This window comes from Schistocerca gregaria, chromosome 2 (assembly GCF_023897955.1).
Source record: "Schistocerca gregaria isolate iqSchGreg1 chromosome 2, iqSchGreg1.2, whole genome shotgun sequence".
In the NCBI taxonomy this organism is placed as follows: domain Eukaryota; kingdom Metazoa; phylum Arthropoda; class Insecta; order Orthoptera; family Acrididae; genus Schistocerca; species Schistocerca gregaria.
The window spans coordinates 541,010,476-541,028,593 of NC_064921.1; the positions used below are offsets into that span (position 1 = coordinate 541,010,476).

The following is an 18,118-nucleotide window of genomic DNA, read 5'->3' on the forward strand; positions in this document are numbered from 1 at the left end:
ACTGCTACGAAACATGCACTTTTGTCAGCAGTCCGCAACCGTGCCACTCACCTGTCTTACAGAGTTACCCTTCCCATTTCTTTGTGCAAGACGTCACGTACTCAATCAGCTGGAATATCGTAGCTTTCTGACACACTTTCACTGAGTGTTCCTACTTTTTTTTGTGTTTACCTGAACTCCGTGTTTGGGTAGATTTTTCTCTTTGGCTACATTTAAACTCAGTAATTCCAAAATACATGATCTTCCACGTTAATTCAGAGTTCCCGTTAGGTTCATGCGGTTGCATTTTGTTCTGTACAGCAATCCAGCCCTTCAAAAGAAGATACTTAATAATTAGATTTTTAGTTTATTTTTCCATGATTCGCAGTAGATTCAAATGGCTGTCAATACTTAATTGCGATACACCTCGTTCAGACTCTACACAATCGCTACAAGAATCATGCTTAGCAACAAATATGTAGCTTAACAAAATCCTGCAACACCCTGGAAATATCCCAGACTTACCAAACGATCCTCGTATATTTGCCAGCTTATCATTGGCGATTTATTTATTTTCGTTTCATGTTCTACATCTATTTGGACAGGCTTAGTAATTACACGTTCAAAACCCACTCATATGCCCATGGTAGGGCTCGAAACCCGACTGTGTAGTGATTTATCGTGCGTTCCGCAACTACCAACTACAACGGATTACGTTAGACTGTACTGAGGAAAAGTAATTAATAGCTTCCTTAAATCAACTATGAAGATACACAGGACATTTTCACAGCCCATGAGTTTGACTACGGAGCCATTAACTGTGCTACTACAGCATAAATTTGTCTTGCGTGGACCGCAAAAACTGTAAGTGCTGAAGAAAACAGTAACATAGGGTCTTTCTTTTAATATACGAGAGCAACCTGCTTCATACATGGAAGAAAACAAGTTTCGGATTTTATAGATAATTCTGCTTTCATTTTGTCTTTCCTTTTGGTTGCTCTCTGAATTACTCTTGAAGGAACAGTGAAACAGCCTTTGAGTGTGAAATCGTCGACCTGAATGTCATAGCTGACACAAGCCGGGGCAGGTCGTGTGATTGCTGCAACTTAACTAAAGCATTTCTTGGAAATTTGTTGGATAAGTTTCTCTGTGAGTGTTACTGTGTTTTTGAGAATAGGATAGTACTGTAGATCTCCTTCTGGGGTCTGCACAATTTGCGGGGATGTAGTTTGGTATCTTTCTACGTCTACCTATCTACATCTATTATCAGCAAATCATTGTGAAGTGCACGGCAAAGGGTACTTCCAATTTACCAGTTCACGTATGGGGCCGTTCTCGCTTCTCACGCCCGGATTCCCGGGTTCGATTCCCGGCGGGGTCAGGGATTTTCTCTGCCTCGTGATGGCTGGGTGTTGTGTGATGACCTTAGGTTAGTTAGGTTTAAGTAGTCTAAGTTCTAGGGGACTGATGACCATAGATGTTAAGTCCCATAGTGCTCAGAGCCATTTTTTTTTTTTGAACGTATGGGGCGCGCAAATAATGACTGCTTAAACGTCTCTGTGCGCCCTGCAACTAATATAATTTTCCCTTGTGGCCCGTACGCGAGCTATACGTAAGGGGTTATTCCTAGATTCATCAGTTCAAGATTTACTTGAAACCTCATAGGTAGGCTTCAAATGTGTCAAATATTTGTGAAATCTTATGGGACTTAACTGATAAGGTCATCAGTCCCCAAGCTTACACCCTACTTAACCTAAATTATCCTAAGGACAAACACACACACCCATGCCCGAGGGAAGACTCGAACCTCCGCCGGGATCAGCCGCACAGTCCATGACTGCAGCTCCTAAGACCGCTCAGCTAATCCCGCGCGGCTAGTAGACTTTCTTGGGATAGTTTACATCTACCTTCAAGTGTGTGCCTGTTCAGTTTCTTTTGTATATTCGTGACGCTCTCCTACGGGTAATACAAACCTGTGACCATTCGTGCTGCCATGTTCTGTATACGTTCAGTGTCGCCAGTTAGCCCTGTATGATACTGGTCCCACACACTTCAGCAGTTGAATCCTGTCTAGTCGTCATATATTGAATTCTGCCTAGTTGTCAACATGGAGTGTCTAGGAAACCTGCTTCCTCCGATCGCTAGACAAAAACAGATCTTATTACTGAGTTTTATTACGAAAAGTAATTGGCAATATTTACCTTTGTGTTAAACACATGTGTCGCAAGCAAAATGCGACAGACAAAATAAGAAATCTCTTCAGTATAGCAATTCCAAGTTTGTGCTACACAGAATGTACAAGCAAGGTATTGAGCTTTGACTCTTCTATTCAGGTCGGTGGTCTCGAAGCTTCTTCGTAGAACTGGCCGTGGCCAGTCGGGAGCCGCGCTTAGTTCTCTTCACACAGAGGCCGCTGCTGTCGCTTTGTTCTCCTGGAGGGGAGTCGGTCAGCGTTATGTTCTCTTCACACAGAGGCCGCTGCTGTCGCTTTGTTCTCCTGGAGGGGAGTCGGTCAGCGTTATGTTCTCTTCACACAGAGGCCGCTGCTGTCGCTTTGTTCTCCTGGAGGGGAGTCGGTCAGCGTTATGTTCTCTTCACACAGAGGCCGCTGCTGTCGCTTTGTTCTCCTGGAGGGGAGTCGGTCAGCGTGCAACTGGATGACGTCTCCTTCAGAGCCCTCTCTACTCTATCGTTCCCGACTGTAGTTCCAGCGCTTGACTTTACGCCGCAACATCAACAGTATTCTAGTATGGGTCACACAAGCAGTCTCATTTGTAGACCGATCGCACTTGCCCAGTGCTTCACCAGTTGACTGAAGTTTGCCACCTGCGTTTACCTGCTACTAAGCCTATTAGATCATTCCATTTCATATCACCAGATATTATTTGCGTATTTATATGAGTTGACCAGTTACAGCTGTGACTTGTCGATATTATAATCATAGGGAACTATACTTTTTTCGTTTTGCGAAGTGGACAGTTTCTTCATTTCTGAAATTTTAAAGCAAGTTGACAATCTTTGCACCATTTCAAAATCTTAGGAAGATCTGATAGAATACCTGTAAAAATCTTTTGAGACAGTATTTTATCATAGTGACTGCATCATCTGTGGAAAATCTGCTACTATTAATATTGTCTTAAGGGTCATTAATATACAACAAGAATGGTAGTGGTACCAACACACTTTCCTGGCGCACAACTGAAGTTATTTTTGTATCTGTCGATGACCCTCCATCTGAGATAACATGCTGCTTCCTCCCTACCAAGAAGTCCTCGATTCGCTTACAGATTTCGATTGATACCTCATATGATAGTAATTTTAAAAATAAGCGTAGGTGTGGTACTGAGTCAAATGCTTTTCAGAAATCAAGAAATATTGCAACCTAGCTGACTGCCTTGATCCAAGGCCTTCAGGATATTATGTGGTAAAGTGCGAACTGATAAAGAAAGGATAGCACCCAGAAGACACAGTCTAAAGTCAAAGTGACTTCGTGCTTGTAGACACAACACCACGTAAACGATTAGAGTTGCAATTCTCTGTGACAGGTAAAACGGCAACCAGAGTGCATTAGTGTCGTTCGTGTTTAGTGTGGTTACCACGCATGGCAATGTATTAGAAGGGGCTTCCAAGGTGTCGGATGTTGTGTGATCACTGTGCAAGACACGAAGACGCCAAGTACTCGAGCACCAGACAGAGTTGAAAGAGACATCATTGTGGGCCTCCATTTGACCGTTTCCTCGAATCGTATAATATCCAAATTTGTAGGGCAACAGAATGAGATAGTGGCCCTATGTTGCAGTATACGGAAACGTGAGACGTATGAATCGTCAGAGTTCCGTTCGATCGTGTCCTACGGCCACTTGGGAGAATCGCCGTGTTGTGCACCAATCACAAGACATCTGCACCGGCCGTCAGAGAACAAGTAGTGCACTCCGTGCCGCACTACGTTTCACCCTGCACCACAGGTCAGAGACCAGCAGCAGCCGGACTGGAGCATTACCACCTCACGTGTAGGCTGCTGGTAAAGCCACAACAGAGACTGCTGCGTTTGGAGGGGTACCATGAGCGGCAAAAGTTGACTTCTGATGAATGGTGTAGCACCGTGCTCAGTGATGAATCGCTATTCTGCACCACCCTGCATGATTATTGTCGGTTAATATGGCAGCACCCAAGCGAGAAGGGCCGTTCTTCCAATGTTTTGGAGAGATACAGCGGTGTTACTTCTATCGGCATGGCGTCGGGAGCCATCAAGTATAATTTCAGGTCCTGGCTGGTAGTGAATGAGGAAAAACTGACGACATATCAGTACGTGACGGACATCCTGCGTTCTCACGTATTACCTGTCAAGTGACACTGCAGTGGCGCCATCTTCCAAGAGGACAGACCTCGTCCACGCATGGCACGTGTGTCCATTAACTGTATGCGTGACATTGAGGTACTATTGTGGCCAGTGTGGCCAGCAAGATCCCCGTGGAATGGACAGGCATCCAGGATATCACTGATCAGTTACAACAATTGCGGGCCATTTTGTCTTTCTGATATCCATTTCAACGAAATCAGTGGACGCATCCAAGGCATAGGGGTGCAACGTCGTATGATAAGTTTGTTCGTACTCCCAAGTTCTTTGTAAATCTGACTCCATCTTGTGACCACTTAAATATCATCATGTACCCTCTGGGCTCATGCTGTTTCCTCCTTCCCTTCCGGATGCTTTACAATTTTTTCAGACAGTGTATCTTGACTGGGAGATGATGCAACCGATTATGGTGTGGCAATGTGTGATCCAACGTCATCATGCTTGTATGTACAGGTGAGACATAACTACGTACGTTGCTGTGTGCATCATAGAGCTCCTGTAAACAGAAAAAAGAACTCTCTCAACTATGCATGAAATTTCGCCAGTAACACGTACCCTTTTCCGCATTTCTTAAGTCTGGAGGTTCACTGTTTCATTCCGATGCGGACTGATAATTTTTTTTTTTTCGGAGTGTGAGTGTAAATGTCAAGAGATAATTTCATATTTTTGTAAAGGAAATGTTAACATCTGCCACATGTTTATGAAGGCTCGATATGAACTGAGCGTTTTAGTAACAGCAGAATTGACTTCTTCTTCAGCTGATGAAGCACCTGGTAGACTTACGGAACACATCTGAAATTGAGCGTAGCAAAGAAACTGAACAAATGCTGAACTTCAAATATTCTTTTACAAGGGAAAATTGAGGGGTATTGCCCTGGTTTAATTCTCATATCACTACATAAATATGTGGTATAGATATTAGTGTTATTGGTGAAACGGCTGAAATCGTTCTATGGCCCGATGGAATCCATATCGAATTTGTGGCTGAGATAGCCCCTCTTTTAAACGTAATCTACCGTAGATCCATCGAACAAAAAACCGTGAAAATACAGGTGACACGTGTCTTCAGGAAGAGTATTAGAAGTGGTCAACAAGACTGCCGTCCAATATCGTTGACATCCATTTGTCGTAGAATCTTAGAACATATTTTGAGCGCATACATAATGAGGCATCTCGGACAGAATGACCTCCTCGATACCAAACAACACGGATTTCGAATACATCGGACATATAAAATACAATTCGCTTTATCACATGACATCCTGAAGGCGGTGGATCAACGCAGTCAGATTCAATCTTAGAATAACGACGCCTGCAGAATCACCCAGAAAGAGAAAACGTGCTCAAGAATGGAGACACTAGCGTGACAGATTTTGAACAGTTTTATTATAGTCCCTATTTTTCCGTATTTGCTATTATAATATTTCTTATATTGAGTCTGCCAAATGTTGAGTAACAGTCTTATTTATGTTTCTGTTTCGTCATTTTAAGTATTTATTCTGCTACGCTATGCAATAACGAAATGTTGCACCATATATAAATAAAGACCAGCGCCCATCACCTTGCCCGTGGAATCTTACAGTTTATTCTCTTAAGGCATATAATGGTCTAATATTACACCATACATCAACAGCAGAAGCCGAAGCCTGATACATTACACACTCAAACAAGTCGAATGTTAGTAGTGGAGGCATGAATCTATATGCAGACACTTTCAAAGAAAGCAGAAATATTACGCGCCATTTCCGTGCTTGTTTACAAATCCGATAATCGGGTAAGGTACTTCCATAAGTGCTGTTATACAGAAACAATATTGACGAAGAAAGTCGCAAGCGGAAGTAGAATGGCGGAGCTGAATGGATGCAGCAGAGGTAATTATCTTCTAGTTCCTTTCGTAAATCAGATGTTGCTGTTTGAATTCGTCGCTCATAGTTCCCTTTCTCGCGAATTCCGATAATGGTATGAGTTCCTGGAGAAGAGAGGAGGTTATGATCTTTCTCCACAAGTCAGAACGAGGCCACGGACACAAACAGAAGCAGACTTGAAAAACAATAGTCCGCTTTGCGGTGGACGGCGTTAACCACAGTCTGCTGGTTGGTGTTACGGTTGCTGGCTGCTGTATTCGTCAGGCTGCAGGTGATGGATTTTGCTCTAACGATAATTGAAAATACTTGTTTTTGCAAAGCTGGAGGTGTAAATGTACTACGTTGCTGATAAATATCACAGTATCCGACGTGGTATGTTTCAATTAAAGCAACATTCGGCGACGGCTAAGGCTTATATTACGCTATGATCTTAGCACAGCTGAAGATGATTTATCTTTGAAGTCAGTATCACTATTCCTGTCAGGAATTCACCTATATTATCCCACCGGGATCACTGCAGCTTTGGTGGCCACTTATTGATGTGTTGCCCCTTGGTGTTCGTCTCGGTATGTTCGGACAATCTTTGCTTAACTGTTTTGGCAACAGTCATCGATGAATTCCCCCTCAGTTACTGGTGGCGCACGCTGTTGCCGGTGAAACATCAGATAAACCATTTGGCAAAGGACGGCCGGAGATCCAGAGAAGAAGGCCGACAACCAGCACATCCATGTGTACGGGGACACACAGCGATCGATGCTAATAAAGTACGTCATTAGGTCACGTCACAGTCTCTGTTTCTTGTAAACATGTAACCGGTTTCGACTTGGTTTAGTCATTACCCATCGTTTTAGCTGTTAAAAAACATAGTATCGGTCATAGAAGACTTTGAGCGTAATAACGAAATAGCCTAGGTAAGATAATTATTAGCATCTCGTAGATCCATTGTTGTGAAGTCGGTTAGTGTATCTTTTTAACATGCAAAACATCTGGTGATACAGTGAACCTCGTTAATCCAACCATGGATGGTCCAACTCCTCTCTTAGTCCGACCATGCCATTTCAGATGCTTGTTTACGTAACTCGTCGTGTGCGATATGGATAAATAGGGCAGTTGACCGTTGAAAGGTGCTGTAGTTCAGTTAGCTTTAGTATGAAATAACTTCATCTACATCTGCTTACATACTCCGCTAGCCACGGCACGGTGCGTGGCGGAGGTTACCCTGTACCACTACTTGCCATTTCCTTTCATATTATAGTCGCTAATAAAGCGAGGGAAAAACGACTATCAATATGTCTCCGTATGAGGCCTAATTTCTCGTATCTTACCTTCGCGGTCCTTAAGCGCAATGTATGTTGGCGGCAGTAGAATCGCGTGGCAGTCAGCTTCAAGTGCCGATTCTCTGAGTTTTTCCAATAGTGTTTCTCAAGAAGCACGTCGCCTTCCTTGCAGGGACTGCCATTCCAGTTCCCGAAGCTTCTCCGTAACACTTGCTTGTTGTTCGACCATACCGGAAGGAGACCGCATATAGGACGCTGGTGCGTCTTGAGTACTGTTCGAATGTTTGGAATCCGTACCAGGTCGGATTGAAGGAAGACGTCGAAGTGATTCAGAGGCGGATCTGCTAGATTTGTTACCGGTAGGTTCGAACAGTACTCAAGAATAGATCACACCAGCGGTCTCCTTTACAGGTGAACCACCCTTTCCTAAAATTTTCGCAATAAACCGAAGTTGACCACTCGTCTTCCCTACCACAGTTCTCACATGCTTGTTCCATTTCGTATCGCTCTGCAACGTTACGCCCAGATATGTAAACGACTTGTCTGTGCCAAATAGGACCATAGTAATACTGTAGATGAAAGGTTTGTTCTTCCTACTCATCCGCACTAACTTACATTTCTCCGCGTTTAGTATAGCCTTCCTTCCAGGGATTCTCATTTCAGTTCCCGAAGTATCCCCGTAACACCTACTTTAGACATAGCTAACTTGTTTGTCACTCGATCACGACATGTTATTGTGCACTCGTGTTCAAATGTTCAAATGTGTGTGAAATCTTATGGGACTTAACTGCTAAGTTCATCAGTCCCTAAGCTTACACACTACTTAACCTAAATTATCCTAAGGACAAACGCACACACCCATGCCCGAGGGAGGACTCGAACCTCCGCCGGAATCAGCCGCACAGTCCCTGACTGCAGCGCCCTAGACCGCTCGGCTAATTCCCCGCGGCTGTGCACTCATGTGTTTTATAAAATAGTTGCAGTGTTCTTCTTTCAATGAAGTGTGCAAAGCAAATCTATGGTGTCAATTAAACGTAAACATTTGACGTTGTCTTTAGAAGAGAAATTCAAAGTGATTGAAAGGTTAAGTAAAGACACGACTCTTCAGAACACTGCAGGTGAGGTTGGGATTGGCATGACAATTGTTAAATATTGGAGAAAAAATAGGAAAAATATTGAAGGTCATAAAATTACGATTGACAAGGAGAAAGGACTGAAAATACGTAAGACTTTGGAGAAGCCTAAAAGTGAAATGCTAGACAATGTTTTGTGACTGTGGGTTGGGTGGGAGAGAAGGAAAGGAATTCCGTTGTCTGGACCAATCATAACAGAAAAGGCACTGATTTTGTATGAACAAATAGGTGAAAACAATGAAAATTTACAGTGAGTGAAGGCTGATTACTTCAGTGGAAAAAACGACGTGGCTCTCGAAATGTAATTATTTCCGGCCAGAAACGTCAGCTGACGAAACAGCTGCCAATGAATTTCTCCCGAAATTTGGAAACTTAATTAAAGTAAATATAACCCCGGATCAAGTATAAAGGCTCTGGCTTAAAGTACAAAATATTTCCTATAAGAATTGTTGCTGCACAAAATGAGTCTGCAACAAATACAAAACGTGGTGAAGATAGAATAACAATTTCTGATTTAGTAACGCTAATGGCAGTCACAAGATACTGTATTGTTATGTTACGGGTCAATAAACTTTTTTGCGTTCCGACCATGCTCTTGGTCACGTAGGGGACGGATTAGCGAGGTTTCACTGTAACTGCATGGACAACATAGCTTGTACACACGAAGTACAATCTCAGGCTTCTATAAAAGTTACTGCTAAAGAAGTTTTCGAGAACTCAGGAGCACTCACATAGTGCACGTCCAAAAATGAATTAACTGTAAAATACATAACGCCCCCCACCACCACCACCACCACCAAGTGCATGACGAATTTGTCGCACAGAAGTATACATTTCGTGATTGTTCGCCTCACTTGATGTTTTATTAACGTTCTTTCTCTGAAGGACAAACAGGAAAAAAAATCTCTCGAAATTTTATCGAATTTTGAAAGAAAAACATTTTTTTATCTTAGTTCACAGAGGCAGTAACGATAACGACACGAGACCCCAACAGAATAGCAAGGAAACGTGCGAGAGTCATCTGAAGACGGATTTGTAATGAATCCGAAACCGGTAAAGGCTTGTTTGAAACAAACGTCTTTCAACTACACTACTGGCCATTAAAATTGCTACACCACGAAGATGACGTGCTACAGACGCGAAATTTAACCGACAGGAAGAAGGTGCTGTGATATGCAAATGTTTAGCTTTTCAGAGCATTTACACAAGGTTGGCGCCGGTGGCGACACCTACAACGTGCTGGCATCAGGAACGTTTCCAACCGATTTCTCCTTCACAAACAGCAATTGACCGGCGTTGCCTGATGAAACGTTGTTGTGATGCCTCGTGTAGGGAGAATAGATGCGTAGCAACACGTTTCCGACTTTGCTAAAGGTCGGATTGTAGGCTGTTGTGGTTGCGGTTTATCGTATGGCGACATTGCTGCTTGTGTTGGTCGAAATCCAATGTCTGTTAGCAGAATATGGAATCGGTGGGTTCAGGAGGGTAATACGGAACGCCGTGCTGGCTCCCAACGGCCTCGTATTACTAGCAGTCGAAGTGACAGGCATCGTATCCTCAAGGCTGTAACAGATCGTGCAGCTACGCCTCGATCCCTGAGTCAACAGATGGGGACGTTTTCAAGAAAACTTCCATCTGCACGAACAGTTCGACGACGTTTGCAGCAGCGTGGACTATCAGCTCGGAGACCATGCCTGCGGTTGCCCTTGACGCTTCATCAGAGACAGGAGCGCCTGCGATGGTGTACTCAACGACGAATCTGGGTCCACGAATGGCAAAACGTCATTTTCTCGGATGACGGCAGGTTGTGTTTACAGCATCATGATGGTCGCATCCATGTTTGGCAGCATCGCGGTGAACGCACATTGGAAGCGTGTATTCGTCATCACCATACTGGCGTGTCACCCGGCGTGATGGTATGGGGTGTCATTGATTACACGTCACCTCTTGTTGGCATTGACGGCACTTTGAAGAATGGACGCTGCATTTCATATGTGTTCTGACCCCTGGCTCTACCCTTCATTCGATCCCTAGGAAACCCTACATTTCAGCAGGATAATGCACGACCGCATGTTGCAGGTCCAGTACGGGCCTTTCTGGGTACAGAAAATGTTGGAATGCCCTGGCCAGCACATTCTCAAGATCTCTCACCAATTGAAAACGTCTGGTCAATGGTGGCTGAGCAGCTGGCTCGTCACAATACTCCAGTCACTATTCTTGATGAACTGTGGTATCGTGTTGAAGCTGCATGGGCAGCTGTACCTGTACACGCCACCCAAGCTCTGTTTGACTCAATGTCCAGGCGCATCAAGACCGTTATTACGGCCAGAGGTTGTTGTTCTGGGAACTGATTTCTCAGGATCTATGCCCCCAAATTACGTGAAAATGTAATCACATGTCAGTTCTAGTATAATATATTTATCCAATGAATATCCGTTTATCATCTGCATTTCTTCTTGGTGTAGCAATTTTAATGGCATGTAGTGTATGTTTTTGACTGGATGCTGTTTAAAGTACAAACCTCAAAATAATTTGCTACCCTCCCTGACGCAGTTTTAAAGCCCGTCAGTGTAAGTACGCTGCAGTATACTGAGTGCGTGCGCCTACCGGCAGGAAAGATGACTGCAAGGGCGAGGGCCGTTACCGCGTGTTGCGTCCTCTGGGCGACGGCGGCGCTGGCGTCGCAGGGCGTGGACATGTCGGCGGCGCGCTGGCGGATGCAGGCCCGAGAACAGCTGACGTTCGCGCGCAGCTCGTGGGCGCGCGCGGCGCTCGAGGCAGCCTCCGGGTCGCCGCACGCGCGCAACGTGGTGCTCTTCATCGGCGACGGCATGGGCATCCCCACCGTGACAGCCGCGGGCATGCACCGCGCCGGCGAGGGGACCCGCCTGCTCTTCGAGAGGTTCCCCTTCACCGGACTCTCCAAGACCTACAGCGTCAGCAAGCAGGTACCACATTTCTAGTTCCATTTATCTGAACAGCTAGTTTGGTGGCCAAAAGTTTAACTGGCTACGAGGGCTATTCTTTCATTAAGGCCCACATGTTTTATTTAGAACGGTCAGCTGCATCTTCCATCTACTTCTCTACACAGTCGCCGCTAAGACTTCCGAGGAGAACACGGCAAGTGCCACAACCCTATTTCCCGGAAACTTGGCTCAATGGAAGACGAGTCCAATTAAGCGAAAACATGTCTCGGCTTATCCTTAGATTCTCGACCGTTTCTGAGATAGCGACGGTCAAAGTTTTCGACTCACTTTATGGACCTTTTGCTGAGTAAACGGCTCAACCGCAGCGGTGCCACAGCGGCTAGCGTCGTAGCCTCGCAGTTTTGCGCCCTGTGTTCGAAACCAGATTATTATTTTTATATTTTTGTTTTTAGTTTATCTCCCCATGTGCGTAGAAGATTACTACACGAATATTGTCCATAGTGTATTGAGATATTCTAGGCGCGCAGTCTGGAACCGTGCGACTGCTACGGTCGCAGGTTCGAATCCTGCCTCGGGCATGGATGTGTGTGATGTCCTTAGGTTGGTTAGGTTTAAGTAGTTCTAAGTTCTAGGGGACTGATGACCACAGATGTTAAGTCCCATAGTGCTCAGAGCCATTTGAACCATTTTGTATTGAGATAACATTGCCCTTATTCGTCAACTATGAATTGATTAAAAAAAGTGAGAAAATTATTTCAAATTCTTTTCGGTGAATTCCTGTAGTGTATCTCGATTAATAACCAAGTGCAAGCGCCAATTTTCGGTAAACTGATCCATTATATGGGATCTGCCGCGAAATTATTGCCAACACGTGAAATCTTCAGCAGTGTTAACAACATTCCTTTCCCACATGACATTCATAGGAAGAAATGTCACTGTGGTAAACCTACTTTCGCTCACTGTGTTCTAAGCGCTTCAGTCTGGAACCGCGTGACCGCTTCGGTAGCAGGTTCGAATCCTGCCTCGGGCATGGATGTGTGTCGTGTCCTTAGGTTAGTTGGATTTAACTATTTATAAGTTCCAGGGGAGTGATGATCACACATGTTAAGTACCATAGTGCTCAGAGCGATTAGCCTCACGGTGTTCTGGATTTCTGTGTTTCGAATATTTCTACGAGTGGTATATTCCAAGGGAATGCAACAAAGCTTCCTGAAGACTAAACATAAAAAGAAAACATAAGAACAAAATATAAGAATTAATATAACGGTATGGGAATGAAATATACGACTATGAAAACTTAAAAGATTTTAACCCCTGAAAATACGATATACACATATTTTGCATAATAAATTCACTTACCATGAAACGTAGTTTAATTTTACAATTAATGTTACGCCTTTTTATTCCTTAACTTGATAAGAAACATTCTGTCGTAACCTTCTACGGACATTGCTAGATAAATAAAAAAAAAAGCAGAAACAGTAATCGAGCTTTGAACAGAGGGCGTGAAAGTGAGAGGCCTCGACGCTAGCCACTTTGCCCCCATTTCGGCTGAGATTTCGCACACTAAAATGCACCTAACTATGTCGAAAATTGTGACGGTCATTTTCTCAGAAACGGTCTCGAACCGAGAAAGGTGTTCACTTATTTTGAGTCCTCCTCCACCGAACGAAAGTTCCTGGTAAATCAAGTTATGGTACTTGTCGTGTTCTCCTCATTAGAAATTTGTCGTAGTGTTGCACCAACTTTCCAGTACCCTCATTATTTCTTTACGCTTGTCTGCAGCTCGTCGTCTGTGCTAAAATGTTTCCTTCATAACCAGCGGTTTATGTGAGCTTTCATGAAACTCATAGGGAGCCACGATCCGGCTGTATAGTGCGTGACCAAACATTTCCCATAGAAAACACTGCAGGAGCTTCTTCACTGCACCTGCAGTGAGCGGCCGAGAATTGTCATGAAGAAGGAAATGCATCACAGTTACGTCATCTGGTCTGCGTGAAATCAGGCGAAATGTCTCAGCATGCACTCATACTTGGCAGGAAGTACTATTTTCTAGGCATCTTTACATGTTCACTGTGCTTAAGAACTGGAAAGAGTGAAGCGATGCAATCGCCAGACATACTAAAGAAACTGCCCAACACATCTGTGAGAACGTTGACCTGATTTCTCACTGTGGTTTCCATTTTGCGACTGATCGGATCTAAATAAACCAATCCCCCTCTTATGCAAGAAAATAATGAAGAGCTATACAGAAAAAAGAGTTTTAAATTCAGCCCATACAGTATTATGAGTGACTCACATTTAGCCTTGTGTCATCAAACTATATTGTTACAACCCTCTATAAGAAAAGTTACAGGAGAGATGTCTGTAACTATGACCCATTTCGCTGCCGACATTCTCCAAAGTTTTTGAGAAGGTAGTGTAGCCTAGAAGAGTATCCCATAAGAGCGACAGTAATATCCTCAGTAGATCACTTTTTGAATTGCTGAAGTGTTTCTCAACTGAGAATGCCATTTACATATCCACCCACCAAATTTTACAAGCATTACATAACAAAATAGCTCCTGTCGATATTTTCCGTGACCTATAAAAGGAATTTGACTGTGTGAATCACATTATTCTCCCAGATAAATGGTTCAAATGGCTCTGAGCGCTATGGGACTTAACTCCTGAGGTCATCAGTCCCATAGAACTTAGAACTACTTAAACCTAACTAACCTAAGGACATCACACACACCCATGCCCGAGGCAGGACTCGAACCTGCGACCGTAGCGGTCGCTCGGTTCCAGACTGTAGCGTCTAGAACCGCTCGGACACTCCAGCCGACATTCTCCCAGATAAACCGAGGTTTCACGGAACACACTGTAGTCAAACAATGGATAATGTCATATCTAACAAAAAGATTCCGGTTTCCGATCAGTAAGCACAATGGCTGTTTCTCTTTAGGTCATTACTACAGGTAGACAACTTCATGCTCAGCCTAATGGTTCAACTTCTTCTTCATTGTGCAATAGATTACTCCAGCCAGAGGACTTAACCTGAAAATTCAAGCACGTCACGAAACGGTTATGCGTTTACATGGGAACAAGGCTCGACTGGGGAAGAAGAAATCCGGCAGTATTTCAAGAAGCGATACTGGAGTGCTTATATGACGAACCAGAAGTGGTGTCGGAAATCTGTTTACGAAATTCGGTTTTAGGAGCGTCTTGTAAACTTAGTGAATAATGCATGAACAACAGAAGAAGCCCCCCCACCCGCATCATGGATACATTATCTTTAACGCTAATATTGTGATGTACGAACGTCGGACGCCTCTCATCACTAACGAACGTAGTTCGAGGGCTGTGCAGTACGGGGACAGGATAGTACAACCTTTCGTCCAGCCCTATAGTCAAGGAGATAATATACGTGCCAATCGTGTACACCTTTCTCCTACAGGCAGGAATCAGCCGAGTGCCATGAGCTCCGGTTACTGCTGACGCAAGATCGATTGAGCATGTTTGGGACCAGTTGAACCTTGTAATACTTCGCCATAAGAACCCTCTGCGTAACCTGTGCGACGTCAAGAGAGCAGCCGTTTTGTCTGTTAGGAAGTACAAGTACAGTATGTGATCAAAAGTATCCGGACTGCCCCTAAAACATACATTTTTCGTATTAGGTGCATTGTGCTGCCAACTACTGCCAGGTACCGCGTATCAGCGACCTCAGTAGTCATTACACATCGTGAGAGAGCAGAATGGGGCGCTCCGCGGAACTCACGGACTTCGAATATGGTTAGGTGATTGGGTGTCATTTGTGTCATACGTCAGTACCCGAGATTTCCTAAACATCGCTAGGTCCACTATTTCTGATGTGATAGTAAAGTGGAAACGTGAGGGGACACGTACAGCACAAAAGCGTACAGGCCGATCTCGTCTGTTGAATGACAGAGACCGCTGACAGTTGGAAAGGGCCGTAATGTGTAACAGGCAGACATCTATCCAGACGGTCAAACAGGAGTTCCAAACTGCATCAGGATCCACTGCAAGTACTATGACAGTTAGGTAGGAGGTGAGAAAACTTGGATTTCATGGTCGAGCGGCTGCTCGTAAGCCGCGCATCACGCCGGTAAATGCCAAACGACGCCTCGCTTGGTACAAAGAGCGTAAACATTGGGCGGCTGATCTGTGGAAAAACGTTGTGTGGAGTGATGAATCATGGTACACAATGTGCGATGCGATGGCAGGGTGTGGGTACGGCGAATGCCAGGTGAACGTGGTCTGCCAGCGTGTGTAGTGTCAGCAGTAAAATTCGGAGGCGGTGGTGAATGTTTTTCATGGAGGGGACTTGCACCCATTGTTGTTTTGCGTGGCGCTATTGCAGCACAGGCCTACATTGACGTTTTAAGCGCCTTCTCGCTTCCCACTGTTGAAGAGCAATTCGGGGAAGGCGGTTGCATTTTTCAACACGATCGAGCACCTGTTGATAATGCCCGGCTTGTGGCGGAGTGGTTACACGACAATAACGTCCCTGTAATGTACTGGCCTGCACAGAGTCCTCACTGGAATCCTATAGAACACCTTTGGGATGTTTTGGAACGCCGACTTCGTGCCAAGCCTCACCGACCGACATCGATACCTCTCCTCAGTGCAGCACTCCATGAAGAATGGCTGCAATTCCCCAAGAAACCTTCCAACACCTGATTGAAGGTATGCCTGCGAGAGTGTAAGCTGTAATTAAGGCTAAGGGTGGGCCAACACTATATTGAATTCCAGCATTACCGAACTTGTAAGTCGTTTTCAGCCAGGTGTCCGGATACTTTTGATCACATTGTGTATCAGTACACCAGCAACCCCAACGTCTGCTGCTGGGTAGATGCGCGCAGTAAAACATACTTTGATCATCCTTAGGGTACTGCCGCACTGAGACGCCACGGCAAGTCTGCTGGACGCTCTGCTGGCAGCGCTCAGGTCTGGCAGTAGGAGACGCCAACACAGATGCCAGAGTAGCTCTTTCTGTCTGCACTCAGTAGAAGAGCTAGTGGGTTTGTGTGCAAGTTCGGAATATTGGAAATTTGTGGTAAGGTCTTATGGAATCAAACTGCCAAGGTCATCGGTCCCTAAGCTTACAAACTACTTAGTGTAACTTAAACTAACTTTCGCTAAGGACAACACACACACACACACACACACACACACACACACACACACACACACACATGACCGAGAGAGAACTCTAACCTCCGACGGGGGGAGCCGCACGTGCAAGATCGAAATAAAACGGGAACACAGGAAAAGACGTTACATCCCTTCTTTGCTGGTCATGACATAAACGGGTTATTTCACAGGCTGTATAATGATTTAAGAAATTGCAATGCTAAATTTCCAGTTTCGTGAGAATGTGAGTAAGTTCGTTTGATGAGTTAACGCCGGCCGGTGTGACCGAGCGGTTCTAGACGCTTCAGTCTGGAACCTCGCTACCGCTACGGTCGCAGGTTCGAACCCTGCCTTGGGCATGGGTGTGTGTGATGTCCTGAGGTCAGTTAGGTTTAAGTAGTTCTAAGTTCTGGGGGACTGATGACCTCCGATGTTAAGTCCCATAGTGCTCAGAGCCATTTGAACCATTTTTTTGGTGAGTTAATGGAAATCTCCCGAAATTAAATGACGAAAAAGCGCACTGTTTTAACGAAAGTAATCCCACCAGAGGAAAAGGTTTTCGTGACCTGTCTAATCGGTAGGTAAATTATTTGTTGTCTACTGTGATATTTACCGTTTTAGTAGTTTCTGTAAAGTATAGATAGAAGTGATTTTTCAGTTTTTATTTGAAAAGTGCGTCAAATAGAATTAATTCATTTTACAAATGTTTTTAAACAAAAAGTAGGAAACCAGCCTCATTTGTTTACATATCTTGGTTCTTAAAATAATTCTAGCGCGTCTGATGTGTCGAACCTATTAGCATCACTTTCTGCTGCAGGAGATGTAGGTATGCTATTTCGGCCTGGAAGTAGGTGTTGAGGAAAACGTTCATAGTCCGAATAGTAAAATATGTTTTGTTTGTGGTTTAAAGTTCTTGTGGTTGGAGTGGAGCATCAGGATTGGGTTGGGTTGTTTCGGGGAGGAGACCAGACAGCGAGGTCATCGGTCTCATCGGATTAGGGAAGGACAGAGAAGGAAGTCGGCCGTGCCCTTTCAAAGAACCATCCCGGAATTTGCATGGAGCGATTTAGGGAAATCACGGAAAACCTAAATCAGGACGGCCGGACGCGGGATTGAACCGTCGTCCTCCCGAATCGAGTCCAGTGTGGGGCATCAGGAACAGGCAGTGCGGAAATAGAGGATGGATAATTCCCGCTGTATCCAGCCGGCCAGACTCCAGAACTTCAATTATAAGGGGTCTGAATGTGGTTATAACGTGGAGAGGCCAGTTCTTTGAACTTTGCTTCATTTATGGCGCTCGTAATTCCCAAGACGTTTTTTTTCCTGTTCACGTTTTGAGTAGGCCTGAGATGGCGTGTCCGTAGTTGCTGATCTCACCTGAATCCCTCAGATAAAAGATTCGATGTCAAAACTATCCACAGGGCAGCGGCGGAAATAACTAGTA

General features: G+C 44.6%; 1 protein-coding gene across 2 annotated transcripts in view; it reads left to right on the plus strand.

The window, feature by feature from the left end:
- Positions 1 to 18,118, plus strand: part of LOC126331446 (alkaline phosphatase 4-like) — a 96,208-nt gene that overhangs the window by 47,967 nt on the left and 30,123 nt on the right. The window contains exon 2 of one of the 2 annotated variants that reach the window (XM_049996486.1): positions 11,230 to 11,559. In XM_049996486.1, coding sequence (XP_049852443.1) covers positions 11,230 to 11,559 — 330 coding nt within the window. Of the gene's footprint in view, positions 1 to 11,224; positions 11,560 to 18,118 lie in introns of both variants that reach the window. The other variant, XM_049996494.1, reaches the window with a different exon arrangement.